The following is a 15,261-nucleotide window of genomic DNA, read 5'->3' as shown; positions in this document are numbered from 1 at the left end:
ACAATTCTTTTAAGTCTACTATAAACCATGTAAACATTAGATAAACCCAATTGGCTGGTTTTGCTTCCAATAAGGATTAATTATTACTTAGTTTGAATCAAGTGCAAGGTACTGTTTTATTACAGAGGAAAAGGAAATCATTTTTAAAAATTTGGATTATTTGGATAAAATGGAGTCTTGGAGGAAGCCTTTCCATAATTTTGAGCTTTGTGGATATTGGGTTTCCAGATATAGGTAAAACACGCTTGATTTGTGCTTGATCCTTTGTATTTAAAGAAGAAGCAAACTATAATTCACTGTGGTGTCATAATTTCTTAGCCCCCCCCCAGTCAGCTTCATATTTAGGCCCAGAGGCACCCTAGGCATCAGACCTCAGCACACCCCAGTTATTTCCGCAGGTGATGCGCAAAAATGCTCTACTTACCGCATGCTCCCCCCAGCTTAACCACTGGATTTACTCACAAGTCTCCTGCAGCGGTTGAGGAGATTTTTTTTCTCACAAAATATAGGTACCTGAGAACCACCCCTTTAAATCTGCCTCCCTAGGCACAGGCTGGTGTGCCTCTATTCTACAAAAACACTGGCCAAGGTGGCTTAAATTGCATATGTTCTAAACTGGGCCAGCACTTCTTTTCTCTAAAAAAAAAAAACGGCCCACGTTGGCCAACACATCAACAAAAAAACACACAGGCGGCATTTGGAGAGGTGTTCTGGCTGGCAAAGGGGCACGACCGGATAGCATGAGTCTTTGGGCAGAAGATCAAGGACAAGGCGTCTGGTGGAAACGGAACAGACCGGATCAGGACAGGCAGATAACAGAATCGTCAGGCAGGCAAGGGGTCAAAACCAGATAACCCAGGGTAGAACATAAGCAATATTAGTGACTAACAAATTTAGACTCCTCCAATAAATTTTACTTTCCTTCTCTGTTCATTTGGCAACCAAAGCTTATCCACTGGAATATTCTAGAAAACTGCAGTAAGGAATTGCTTCTACTCAGTATTAATATGTAAAAAATCGAACTTGTATATTAGAAGAGAGCACAGAGAAAGCTTGTCCGTCCCCCTAACAATATACAATTGTTAGTGTAAATCAATTTTGGTAAAATATTTTGTCTGTACATGTAACCATTTGGACATGTATTTGTATAATTTTTTTCCCCTGTAAAGTGCTATGGAGAACAATGACACTATAGAAAAAATAGTACAGGTATTCTGAGGTTCAGGATCTGTTATCCAGAAACCTCGAGAAATCTCCAAATTCCAGGAAGGCCACGTCCCATAGGCTCTATTTTAATCAAATACTTAACATATATATTAAAAAAAAATTCTGTAATAGCATAGTACCCTGTACTTTATCCCATCTAAGATATAATTATTCCTTATTGGGGCAAACCCGTCCTATTGGGTTTGTTTTTAAATAGTATGGAGATCCAGATTACATAAAGATTCCTTATCCGGAAAACCCCAAGTCCCCGAACATTCTGGATAACAGGTCCCATACCTGTAATAATATTTGCAATTATTCAGTTCCTGTTAACATGCAATCGAAGGTGGATAGAGAGTAAAAGAGTAGTTGTCCTGCTATAACAGGTGTTCATGGTTTTTACAGTCCATGCAGCAAAATAATTGTTAGCTTGCAAGACCTGTATGAAGTTGGGTTGCCACATATCCAGTTTTAAACAGGACAGCTATTTCAGCATTCTGAAACCTGAAGAAAAATCCAATCAATGTGTGCCCCTGGTGTAACTCCCTCACCCCCAATGACACCTCAAAATGTATAACCTTGAAAGATAAATAAAACAATTAAGTTGATGACCCTTTAGCATATATTCTTTTCTATTCTGCAGTTTACAGTGGCACATATGTATGAGTTGTAATTCTCCAAAAATCCTGCAAAACACACATTTCTGGCTTTTGTTAGGCTAAGGTTCTAGTTGTTGAAGATAATTTGCAGATCATTTTCAATTCACTCTTTCATAGAGACACCTCATATTATTCTGTATGAAACCATGTATATGACTGTAATTTTTCTACTTATACGGCTGCATTCAACATCACACCACATAGAAATAAAACTTTAACAATGATGACCTTTAATAAAGGAACCGAGATACATATGTTGACAGATACAAATGGAGGCTGTGCACTCTTTGTCTGGCTAGTTAAATTAATATGAGGTATGTGCAGGTGGCAATGTCACTTTCTTCTGCAACTAAGTGGCTATAGTCTTAATTTTTAAGGTTATCCCAAGATGAAACTGTGCCTTTATAGTAAAACAGAATTATCCCTTTGAGTGCTGGTGCCTTTTGATCTATCAATGCTGTTTTTTGCCAGTAAATACACAACACAGGCGTGGATTAAAAGGCAACCCAGTAATATAGGATCTTTGGCGTTCATATGGTAATACGTAGGAGCACATTTACTTAGCTCGAGTGAAGGATTCGAAGCAAAAAAACTTTGCATTTTGAAGGTTTTTTTGGGTACTTCGACCTTCGACTACGACTTCGAATCGACCTATTCAAACTAAAAATCGTTCTACTATTCGACCATTCGATAGTCGAAGTACTGTCTCTTTAAAAAAAACTTTGACTACCTACTTCGCCACTGGCGAATGTTAGCCTATGGGGAGCTTCCCCATAAGATTTCTAAGCAATTTCTGATCGAAGGAAAATCGTTCGATCGATGGATTAAAATCCTTCGAATCTTTCGATTCGAAGGATTTAATTGTTCGATCAAACAATTTTTCCTTCGATCATTTGATCGAAGTAAATGCGGTATTGATATTCGAAGGATTGTACTTCGATGGTCGAATATTGAGGGTTAATTAACCCTCGATATTCAACCCTTAGTAAATGTGCCCCTAAATGTCATCAAGTTAGATGCTACATTTTCTGGTATGAAAAGCGTTACGGGGCATCTGTATGTAGCAAAAGTTATTGTAATTTCCCTTGTGTCATAGGGATGTTGTGCCTATTTTCAACACCAGTTGCTCTGTATCAATTAAGGAGAACTCAAAATGTAAGTAGTGAAATTAAATGTAATTCTAAGCTAATTTCCAAAATACATTTATTAAAGATTTTAAATATATTTGTAAATGTAATTAATACTGAAAACAGTATACGCTCTTCGTATTCTCTGCACTGCTCATGGCAGCTGTATTATGTTCCACAGGGCTGCTGGCCATAGGAAGGAACCCAACCATTATTTCTCATGAGCTTTAGTTGCTTTTTAGTTGCTCACCCTCTTAGGCTAATGTCTTTCTTGGTGATTTTTTGTGTGGAGATCCATCTGTAACTGCTCCCTATGCATCGTTAATTCGCAAAAAGTGGACTGCTATTTTTCCCCTGTGTTGCATTTTGACATGTTCATTATCAGTGTATAACTAATTGCTGTGCCGCTGATGTATTGTCTGGCTATGGCTTTAAAGGAACCATTGTTTCCTTTAAAGCCCCCCCCCCCTGAGGGGGAATTTGGAGCTGGGGAGCAGGGGAGGCGCAGCCTCAAGGCCAGTTAGGTGAGAATTAGGAGAAAATAACCATTTGCATTTATAAATATACTTGAAATGCCAGTTTGAAGGTTAGTTAGGGTGAGGATTGGGGTGAATGTGTATTTGCTGTACTAGATATTCTTGGAACTATGGCTGAATAAGTGATATATAAAATAATATAATATTTTCCTGTGTCTCTTTCCATTTCATGGGGCCCCTGAACAAAGGCTGGAACTTCAATTAAAAATTTTGATAACTACTGACATTGTATAGAGAATAGCATTATAGAGTGATGCTTTGTCTGTTTATTCGTCTAACCCACTGAATTCTTTTTATTTTCAGAACTCTATTCGACATAACCTTTCTCTCCACACACGCTTTATCCGAGTGCAGAATGAGGGAACAGGAAAGAGTTCCTGGTGGATGCTTAATCCAGAAGGTGGTAAGACTGGAAAAACACCCAGGAGGAGGGCAGCTTCCATGGACAATGCCAATGGAAAATTTGTTAGAATGAAAGGCAAGGCTGGAAAGAAGAAGCAGCAGGTGCAGTCAGCTCCAGAAAGGATAGTGGAGGGCAGTCCCTCATCCCAACATGCCAAGTGGTCAGAGAGTCCATCTTCCCATACCAGTGATGATTTTGAAGTCTGGGCTGAATTTCACAGCAGGAGCAATCCTGCATCAGGTAACATGAATGGGAGACTTTCACCCATAATAGCTAATGATGAGCCTGATGACTTGGAAGATGATGATGTGGCCCCCTCTTCACCTCTTATGTACCCAAGTCCCTCCAGTGCTATATCACCCAGCAATCGCTGCTCAGTGGAAATGCCAAGGTTGGCAGAGCTGACTGGCACAATTGGACTAGGTGAAGGTTTAACTGACCATCTTTTGGATGAGCTTCAGGATAGTTACCCTGTAGGGTCTGGTGCTGCTCTTCGTCATAGGAGTACTGCATTCTCGTTTTCCACAAAGTGCCCAACACTGAGCCCCCCTTCTGGGGCTTATTGTGGCTCAATCTACAGTCAGCCAGCCATGGGTATGATGAGAAGGTTGCCAATGCAGACAATCCAGGAAAACAAGCAAGCTGCTTATCCTCCAGGAAGCACCTACAGGAATTCCTCAGTCCAGGATCTTCTCTCTGCTATGTCCTATGGTCACAAAGAGAGTTTAGGGCAAAGTGATCCAGGGTTGACAAATGTGCTTGGCCCACAGCGCAGTCATAGGCAGAACATTGGTATGTTAGGGAATTGTGACTCTGGCCCAATGCCATATTCTACTGGCCTAATGAAGAGTCAAAGCTTATATCACCAATCCACACTAAACCACCACTGCTCTGTTAACAACAGTGCCTTAATCAGTGGAAGTGGACTGGTGAACAACTCTGAATTCTGCAGCTTGGTTTCTGCCCAGCATCACACTTATTTCAGCAACCAGTCTGGAAATGGGAGTCTGATGGAAGGGCCCTACCAAGCACCTTACCATCATCATCACCATCATCCCCAGTTATACAACCAGGACAGATTCCCTACAGACCTAGATTTAGACATGTTTAATGGGACTTTGGAGTGTGATGTAGAGTCCATCATTCTTAATGACTTCATGGACAATGATGAGATGGATTTTAATTTTGACTCATCACTGCCACCACAAGGTGGATTCAACATGGCGGTCACTTCACAGCCAGCCAATCAGAGTTGGGTACAAGGATAAACTTGAACCAGTATATATGTGTAGGGCTTTTTTTTGCACTGGTAGTTGGTTTTGAGATATCTCCCTAAACTGCTTAAGATACCTGGACAATGATAAACCTGCATACTAAGCTGTTTGGTTACTGTACACACCTGTCCTTATTCAAAAAGTGTTTTATAAGAACAAATACTGACCTATCTCTTTTGGGATAAAGAGGTTTGGTGCTGCCTGATTTTGACAATTAATCTGATCAAGCAGTGTCTAGTTCCCATTCAATCATGAAAATACACAAAGGATCAAACGTTCATTAACTGGTATGGTGTCTCACAAAATGGAAGCTATAATCAAAAAGTCTTTATTGTGAAAAACAGGTTACAGTCTTACTACATAAGTAGATAGTGATTTGATATTGTAAAACAGGCCATGCTTTAAATATTTTTCAAAAAGTATGGTAGATTCCGGAGCCATGTTCCTTTAGGTTGAAGTTTACCTTTTTCTGAATTCTAAAAAAACTTCAAAGCACGGAAACTTTTTTAGGTAACTTCTCAGACATTGCTTTGTAGATTTGGTGTTTTCTGAGACTCCTTGCTTTTAACCAGGCAATGATTCTACTAACACAGGCTTTATCAAGCAATAATTGAAAACTTCCTTGAAAGATATTTTGTGTACTGAAGCTTTTTTTTTGTATACAGTATGTAGAATCTTACTCCTAGACATTTGCATGCTCTTTTTTTTACAAGACCCAATGTTTTTTCAGTTTTATCTTAATCAATTCCTAAACCACCCTCTTATCCCAGAAGACTTAGTGCTTAGTAAGGATCTTAAAATGTACAGAAATTTACAGACATCTCCACAGTCTGTAAACTATATGTCCATGTAAGCAAATTCCTTATATCAAGGTCTCTCTGGTAAGGAAGCCTCTGTATTTTCTTACCATGTCCATCTACTGACATTGTCTGCAATTTTTATGTTCTTGCAAAGCAACTTATTCAATGGGGTCGACCAAAAAATACATATATTTCCCATATGTAATAATTAGAGAGTAGCTGTGGCCCCATTCAATACGGAACGATGTACTAGTCAATCTTGCATGGCATTTGATAAAATCATGAGTTGGAAAAAGAATATTTGAATTTTATCCTAGAATATTGGTAAAGTAAAGTAAGATTTATATGACAATGCAAATTAATTGATCCAAATGATATTTTCAGCAAAAAGGAATTGAATGTCATAAAATGCACGCTTTAGGGCACAAAATTACCAGTAAGCACACTACTGGTCCATTTTTACTTCGACTTCAGTCCTGCCTCGTACTATGTTCCTGAATTTTCTGTAATATGATTCTAAAATTAACATGCAGCTTGCAAGACCATTTTTAAATTATATGTAGGTAATCTAAATGTTATCTCTTAAATACATTGTTTACATGTAATAATAATAAACCCTATGATTTAAAAACATTAATTTATTAAGGGGGTGGTCACATTGTTTGGCTCTGATTTTTAATGCTTACCCTGTTTAATGTAACACTGTTTTTAAGTCACTTTACTCTTCATTGGGATAAATCATTTAAAAGCTGCAGTTATTTGTGCAGCTGACAATCTATTGTAGTAAACACTGATTCAGTGTCCATGGCCCCATGTGTCTGCACCAAGCTGCAGTTGGATAACTGCACTAATCACTACATCTACGACATTCCGTGGGTTACCCTTTCCCTGCAAATTTCAAATTGCTGTTTATATGTGTTTGTGATTTTATTTCATATGCAGATTTTAATATATACAGAACTGTGTACATACAGAAGATATATTGTGAATTTATTTTATTTGTATATTTTCTTTTGTTCGTTCTACGCACTCATAACATTTTATCCTCATGTTTTAAAGGACTGTTAATTTTTTTTGTAATGACCTCCATAGAAAATGATGGAGGCTGTGCAATTATGGCAGTGTGGGGGAAGGGGGAACAATTACATGCACCCTCCAGCATTGTGCAGTCTACAAATATGACTAATCCATGAAATAAATTGAATTGAAATGTTATTTTTTTACACAATTTAATAATTTCTTGTTGTGGATGTAAAATGGAGGAATTGCAGTTTTGAGGATGATGGTTATTGAGTTTGAAGCTACAAGGCTAACTCCTATTGTGCCTTATTGCACCTGGAAATGCCATGTAGTATGTAACAAGCTTCAAAAATGCCTTCTGTAACTGAACATGCTCTCTATACATTGACAACAAACACTTGCTATATATAACGATGCTGAGCATCAAACACTGCTAAGGACTAGTATGATGATGCTCAGGATCACTATATAGAACTTTCTTGTACCTGTTATCCTCCTCACGCGGTGTAAAGCGATTGTAATGTTTTTGAATGTGTTGTCGTAGTGCGTGGATTTTCAGATGTAACATAAACAATACTGACTGTACAGAATATTTTCAGGAATTAAACTGTTTTAAATATTATATCTATGTGGTATTTGATATTATTAAACTACCCCACAAACAGGGGAATCCAGTGGTTAGGAGGTGGGCCTACACAAGGTGACTGCATTCTGCACCGTACTATGTCTTTGTCTCAGATTGTCCCTGCTTTTCTCTATCTACATATGTCTGTATACAGTCTGTATACTGCCTGTTTATGCAGTGCTGTACATTTAGGAAATACACAGTAAGTAGATGGGTGAAAGGTTCAACTTGATAGACAGTTGTCTTTTTTTTAACCCAAATAAACTTTTGGGTGTGGGCACAAAATACAGGGTAGGTTTAGAGACATATGCCCTGCTGGAAGATGGGGGCCAGGAAAAATATATTTGAACAGAATGATGGTAGTCAGTCAAGACTTGATTTGGAAACAATATGCAACTTTGGAGCAGAAAACTTTAATCTACTTCGAAACCCTAACCTGGTTGGTACCACCAAGGCGCCGGCTACTGTCTATCTTAACTGCTTTGATCTAAGACAAATAAATCCATAGAAAGGGGACTGCACTGGTTCAGCTTCTACTCAGATATCAAATATTTTATATGTGCAGCATACATTTTGAACTCAAACTATGTTACATTAGATATAAAAGTTCAGTCAATTTAACTTGTACACCAGTTTACAATGGTTCCTTAATTTCAGAGCAAGGCATAAAAGCATTAGGAGGAGACATTTAGTTCTTATACAGTATATGAGCAAACCCCTAAACACTGTTGCCCTATTTACAGCTATTTTTGGTGTCTGTAAGGGCAACACTAAAAATGTAATGAGATTTTAGCCTACTGCAGATTATCTGAAAATGTATAACCTCGGAATCACAGACTGTCCATTTTTACTACCTACCCTTGGTTCTAGGGTTTTGATTCTGCTCATAGATGTCAGGAAAATCTATCAATTTTAGGGTTTACATTGAGAATTGAAATCCAGTCAGTGAAGTGATTCCTTTATGCACCAAAGTCATGATTAAACCTAGGTCGTTCTCCATTCCAAGCCTTCCTTATTTCATTGACTTCAGGGTCTGGGAATAAACATAAATGTTCCATTTCTACTCGTCTACTTGTGGGTGTAGACAATTGGTATGTGGACATTATATATGCCTACAAAGGGAATGTGAAATTAAGAGAGAACTAATTAGCTAGCACATAAAAGACAAGAAGCTAAGGAAAAGAGAAACTCATGAAAATATAAAAGAGGAATACCCAAGTAAAGGGAAAGGATAGTGCCAGGTTACAACTAATTCATTCTACTTCCGAGACATCTGAATATATATTGTGGTATAAATACACTGCTTGCACTTCCTAAAGTCTTATTGTGCTGCAATAAGTTTGCAGCACAAAAGTTTCAAAAGTGCAAACAATTTAGTTCTGCTGCCTTTGGATATCTTTGTAGATCACTAGCCTCTGTGGTTCTATATATGATGCCTATATGTACAGGTGATGCAAACCAACATTCCCTCAAATTTCTTTTTGGCCATGTATGCAAAAACCCAGTTTTAAAAAACATGCAAGCAAACAGACCTTGAGCTTCAGTGATCAGTTATATTTAAGCTTATATTTCGCCTTTTTAAAATGATTTAATGTTTTTCTCTCAGTTCTACCCTTTCCACATATAATGTTTAACTATAGAATGTAAAACCATAAAATCAAAAGTGTAGAATGCAAAGTGGAAATTTGTGCCTCTCATGCTCTATCACATGTGGCTCTACCTTGATGCAAAAGCAATGTTACTACTGGGGGAAAAGCCCTCAGAGACCCTGATGCATTGAGCTTCAGCAACAGCTAAGTGCATGAAGATAAAGAAGGTGAATGGCAGGTGCTGCCTATTCTTTTGGCTGATTTTGGGACAAAAATGTACCTAAATAAATCTTATGATGGATATAATGCCCCTACAGTCGTTTTTTTTTTTTTGTGCGTGTTTAGTAAAATCCATTGAACTAGCTCTCCAGGGAGAAACCGAAGGGTTATTTCTTCTCTTCTGCTTGAGTAAAAACACTATCCAGGGCTTCACTTTCTGGTTCCCAACCCCTGCACTCAGATTCTGGACCCCTGATGGCTAACTACTTACGTAAATGCTCTGCGTTTTGAGTTTAAATGTGTGCTTGACGGAGTCATCGCAGTGTGTTTAAGGAATATTACACATTTGCCAGTTACCATTCCATTAGCATTATTGAAACAGAATTAAATAATTATATAAACAAAACACTGGAAGTAATTCTGCATGAGACGGCTTCAGATTTTGCGGAATGGTTGCTATGCTTCTGATTTCTATGGTGCTATCTGACAATTAACTGCACCACTGTAACCTAGGTAGATGATAACCTGCTCTTCTGACCAATGCTGGAAGTAGGTTATTACTGGAACACCACACATGGTATATCCATGGGATCAAGGACCGTATCAACAAACCAATGCGATCCTTGATTAGACGGGAATTTTAAGCCTGCCCAATCTCAGAAGCTCATCAGAGGGCCCCATATACTCTCCAATGACCTGCCGACTTTGTCTGCGAGCAGCTTTTCTCAGCCACCTTTAGAGAAATGAAACAAAACCAAAATAATTACATATTTACCTCTAATTATAATTCCCATTAGACATATCTATAAAAAATAAAGGGATAGTTGGCCATTAAATATAAATATTATTTTCAGCTTAAAACACATATAATAATGCTAATCATTTAAATGAATGATGAAATCACTTAGCATTTTACTCTAATTACCTAAATGGGCTCTTGTGATAAAATATGATTCATGGATTTTCTGGTTATGGCCATTAGAAAAAAAGTGAATAAACACTAGAAGGTTCTTGTGTCATCTGCCATTAGGGACAGGGTGCCTGAGACAAAATGAAGATGGGAGTACTGGCAAATTCTCACAGCATTTTATATATGTTCAGATTCATGACTTGACATACAATATATTATTTTAATTATGGTTCACATTGTTTAAAATAAATAAATAAATAAAAAAGTAGGGAGCCTTCAAACCTTTTACAAAGCCTTAAATGTTGTTTTTTTCTTTGTTAAAACATTGCTAATAAGGACTACAGACTGTCTTCTCATAATTATTGTGTTTTAGATTTCAAAAAGTAATGTGGTCCTTTAAGGCATTTTATTTCTTTGTTTATTAATTAAGTGAAAATAGCCCCCCCCCCATCTGTGATCAGCTTGCAGGGTCTGATTCCCGTTTAATCACACAGCTCCATCTGGTAACATGCAGATTCTTCCTCCACAGAAGCCCATATGCTCTGAGGATTCATGCTCCAGGAATTGGGGCAACACATTATCAGGGCGCATATGAGTGAGACAGTAATGAGAGGGGGAGACAGCAATAAATTCTTCTCCCAGAAGCAGACAGACTTAGCGACACCCAAGGCTAACTTATATGTGGTATAGCTCATGTTTAGACATAGCTTAATATAATGATACAAAAACTAAACTGAAATCTAATTTCTTTAGCACCCTTGTAACCCAGTAACATCAAAAAAAAAAAAAAATTATAAAAATTTGTTTGTATATAACAAAAAAACACCAAGACATATTTACCAAAACTCCGCTTCTGCTCCTCTTCAGAAAAGGCGACAGGGCGACGATCCATCATGCAGTGCTGTATTTCTTCTCGCTGGCTATCTCCCATATTCTACTGACAGCATGTGAAGGAGCGTGGGCGAGCCACAAGGGACACTAAACCGTCCGAAGCACGGTGACACCAACTAGCCATTGGTTGGGCCACTCCAAGCAGAACCAGGTGTCCAACAGCAGCAGTAGCGCCGGCAGCGCAGGAGGAGGTAGTGGCACCAGTTCGGCCTTGGCTCCCCCTGCAGGCTGCACTTTCTCCCGTGTCTTCTTGTCCCGTGCCTTCTGTTGCCAGTGTCTAGAGGGGTGCCGGAGCCCCGTCGATTCTCTTCAGCTGCGGGTACCGGTCCTCCCTAAGCCAGCAGGCCCATCACTAGTGCACCATTCAGGCTTTTTGAGGCTGCACCACAGCCAGCTCAGGGCATATGAAATCATCCAATTCACTGGCTCTCGTTGCAGGTCTCTATCAGCACCGCTACAAACACCCTGCGCTACTGCTGCGTCTTGCAAGTCAATCAAAGTGACAGCTATTTTTGAGTCATTCATTCTGGGCCTCAATCTCTCACTGCTCTAAAGAATACTTGCTAGTAAGTTAATGCCAGCAATAACATTTCACATGGCTCTATGCACCCATACAATCCATGCATTGCTGGTGGTGGTGCTGCCTCAGAAAGCCTGAATGGTGCACTAGTGATGGGCCTACTGGCTTAGGGAGAACAGGGCATCTCAGCTGGAAAGAATCCCCAGGGCTCTGGTGCCCCTCCAGATTATGTGGAATTTATTAAACCTCGAAGGCTAGAAAGCCCGGATATAAAAACATAGCATCGCAAACCTGTCGATGTTGCATAAAAGTCAATGGGAACCGTCCCATTGATTTTTGGTTGTGTCTGGGGTTTCGGGCAATTCCACAATGTTTTCTGAGCTTCTGAGTGAAAACTCCCGAAAAAATCGTGAAAATCTGAACTTTTCCCGCAAAGGTAATTTTCAGGAAAATGTAATAATAAATAAGCCTAAAAAACAAACACATTGTTTTACATTTTTTGATTTTACTGGTCCTTTAAGAGGCAGCATCTGTCAAGTAAAAACTCCTGAAATGTAACTAGCCTCAAAATGCTTATACAGAGGTCCCTTTTTTAAATGTTCATTTAAAGTCTTGTCTCCTCTTTCCAGAGTAAAAGATTCTGAAACATGTATTCTTGCTCTATCTCTGCCTCCTTCTAATTTCTGTCTGTTCCTGTTGAAAGTGGGAAGTCCCAGACTATTATTTCTTGTTTTTTCTCAGTGTTTTTGTCACCTTCACCTTGAGAATCCTGCATAGTCACAAGCAGTGTAATGTATGCTCATCCATCATGTGGGGCAATTTATATATATATACGCCCAGCAGCAGGCTATGCTTTTTTACCAAAACCACTGATACTCTTAACGGGGCTGTTAACCTTTGATTTAACTTTTAGAACGATGTAGAGAGTGATATTCTGAGACAATTTGCTGTCTGTTTTTATTTTTTTATTATTCATGGTTTTTGAGTTATTTAGCATTTTATTCAGCAGATCTCCAGTTTGCAATTTTAGCAATCTGGTTTCTAGGGTCCAAATTATCCTAGCAACCATGCGTTGATTTGAATAAGTGACTGTTTTTTTGCTAAAAAATACCAATAACAATACATATGTAGCCTTACAGAGCATTTTTTTTTTTTAGTTGGTGTCAGTGACCCCATCTGAAAGCTGGAAAGAGTCAGAAGAAGAAGAAGGCAAATAAATAAAAAAAACATACATAAAAACCTATAAAACATAAATAATGAAGAATAATTGAAAAGTTGCTTAGAATTGGCAACTCTATAACATACTACCATTAACTTAAGTGAATTCCTCCTTTAATACATAGTTTCAATCAGGGCCAAATTTAAATAGCGGGCGCCCCTAGGCCCACTGAAGTTTGTCACCCCTGTCCACTACACTTCATTTGTGCACATGCACAAATTTTCATCATTAGGTTGGGAGCACTGGTGATTGGTGCATGGGAAATTTAAAAAAACGATTATATTTCATGATCAGCCCCAGAGCTTCTGAACTAATGCAGATGTGGTTTGGTTTATACTTAACTTATTGCACAAGTTTCAGCTTCTCAATAGCAACAGTGATCCAGGACTTCAAACTTGTCACCATCTTGGAAAGTGTGTGCGACACTTACATGTTCAGTGGGCTCTGAGCAGCTGTTGACAAGTTAAGCTTAGGGGTGGTCGCAAATTATCAAGCAGAAAATGAGGTTGGCCTGTAATATAAGCTACTGGGTTGATTATTAAATTGTGATGCTAATTGCACTGGTTTCTGAGCTGCCATGTAGTAATTAGCTGTATTATTTACCAGCCTTATATTGTGACATTTATATTCTATGTGTACTGCCTGTCCCTAAGCTCAGTAACTGACATCAGCACAGAGCATGTTCAGTGAATGAAGATGGGGAGCTACTGGGGCATCTTTGGAGACACAGGTCTTCCCTGCTAAAAGGCTGTGGTTGCCTTGACCTGGTACAGAAACCCAAAACATAATGTACAACATTTCTAGCCTGCTTCTTTAGTTAAGCTTTAGTTCTCCTTTAAGTTAACTTTGGTATGTTATAGAATGGCCATTTCTAAGCGACTTTTTAATTGGTTTTCATAATAATTTTTTTTATAGTTTATTTTTGCCTCCTTCTTCTTACTGTTTCCAGCTTACAAACGGGGGGGGGGGGGTCGTCACGGGCCCTGTCTAAAAACCAAAGGCTATGTAAAGCTACAGTTTATTGTTATTGCTACTTTTTATTACTCATCTTTCTATTCAGGCCCTCTCTTATTCATATTCCAGTCACTTTGTGCAAATGTTGCTATGGTAATTTGGACCTTAGCAACCAGATTGCTAAAATTCACACTGGACAGATGCTGAATAAAAGCATTCTTTTTTTTTTTAACTTGTTTTTATTTAAAGTTCTCTACATAATAGTTATGCAGTGACAGCTATGCAACAGATTTCCGATCTGTTCCATTAACATCATGTATCAACATTATCAACAAATAGGACCTTATAGAGGGTTCTGTGGATAGGAGGCTAATAACCTGTTAGTTAGATAAAAAGCATTATTGATGCTAGAGGCACAAAAATTTTCACCAGGTAGTGAATTGCATGCAATTTTATCCCAGCATGTAAAAGTAGTGTGTCTCTCCCTTACATGGTAGTCAATAGGTGCAGTGACAAGTATCTGGAGGTATAATGCTTATAAAGCTTTATACAAAACACCAGCTTAAGGTGTATAAACAAGTGTTGGATATGGATAAATACAATGCTAATTCATAGAAATAATTTTACATTTTAGGTGTAAATTGACTTTTATTGTAAAATTGGAAAGATGGAATTACGCATGCACAAGAAGTGCAGAATAATCTTCACTTTCTTGCCTGCTGTTGTTGCTTACCTTGTTGTCTTCTGAAGTAATTTTCCGTGGCTTTCCTCCTTTGAAGGCGCAAAATGCAATGAAAAAAATGATTCCCAGAAATACTTTCCCTTTAAAATTGGCAAGTAAATCCACCAATGAATAGCTATAAGACTTGTGCTTATGGGAGGTGATAAGTGCTTTGAGAAATACTTGTTTCCCACTAACACTTTCATTAAAAAAAGCCTTTCTGGTTGGTATCATTGTCCTTACATGCCCTTCCATAGCCGCTGAAGGCTTTATGCACAAGGCAGATTCAGGGAATAATAAGGTCCCTTGAACTTTATAATGTTATGTAGAAAATGTCCTTGCATGACATGAATCATAATACATAAAATATATGTTTGGTGGTTTGTATATGTGTGTTTCAGTATTTTATTACACAATAAATGTAAAATGTTGCATTTGATTTTAATTTGGCTTTGTGCTTTTATATGGTCATGGAATGCCACGGTAACTTATAATATCCTTATATTTTACAAGAGAGGGTACTATATAAATGGTTCTTAGTGATTCCATCCATTAGTTGGTGCTCAGTGATGTATGTCACTGAAATGT

General features: G+C 38.2%; 1 protein-coding gene across 1 annotated transcript in view; it reads left to right on the top strand.

Annotated features, from left to right (window-relative positions):
• The window catches only part of foxo6.L (forkhead box O6 L homeolog), a 48,968-nt gene extending 41,321 nt beyond the window's left edge, over positions 1–7,647 (top strand). The window contains exon 2 of the mRNA XM_018246412.2: positions 3,832–7,647. Within this exon, the coding sequence (XP_018101901.1) occupies positions 3,832–5,199 (1,368 nt within the window). The 3' untranslated portion in view covers positions 5,200–7,647. The remainder of the gene's footprint in view (positions 1–3,831) is intronic.
• Positions 7,648–15,261: the final 7,614 nt, after the last annotated feature.

Source organism: Xenopus laevis, chromosome 2L (genome assembly GCF_017654675.1).
Source record: "Xenopus laevis strain J_2021 chromosome 2L, Xenopus_laevis_v10.1, whole genome shotgun sequence".
NCBI lineage: Eukaryota > Metazoa > Chordata > Amphibia > Anura > Pipidae > Xenopus > Xenopus laevis.
This window is presented reverse-complemented; position numbering and strand designations above follow the sequence as displayed.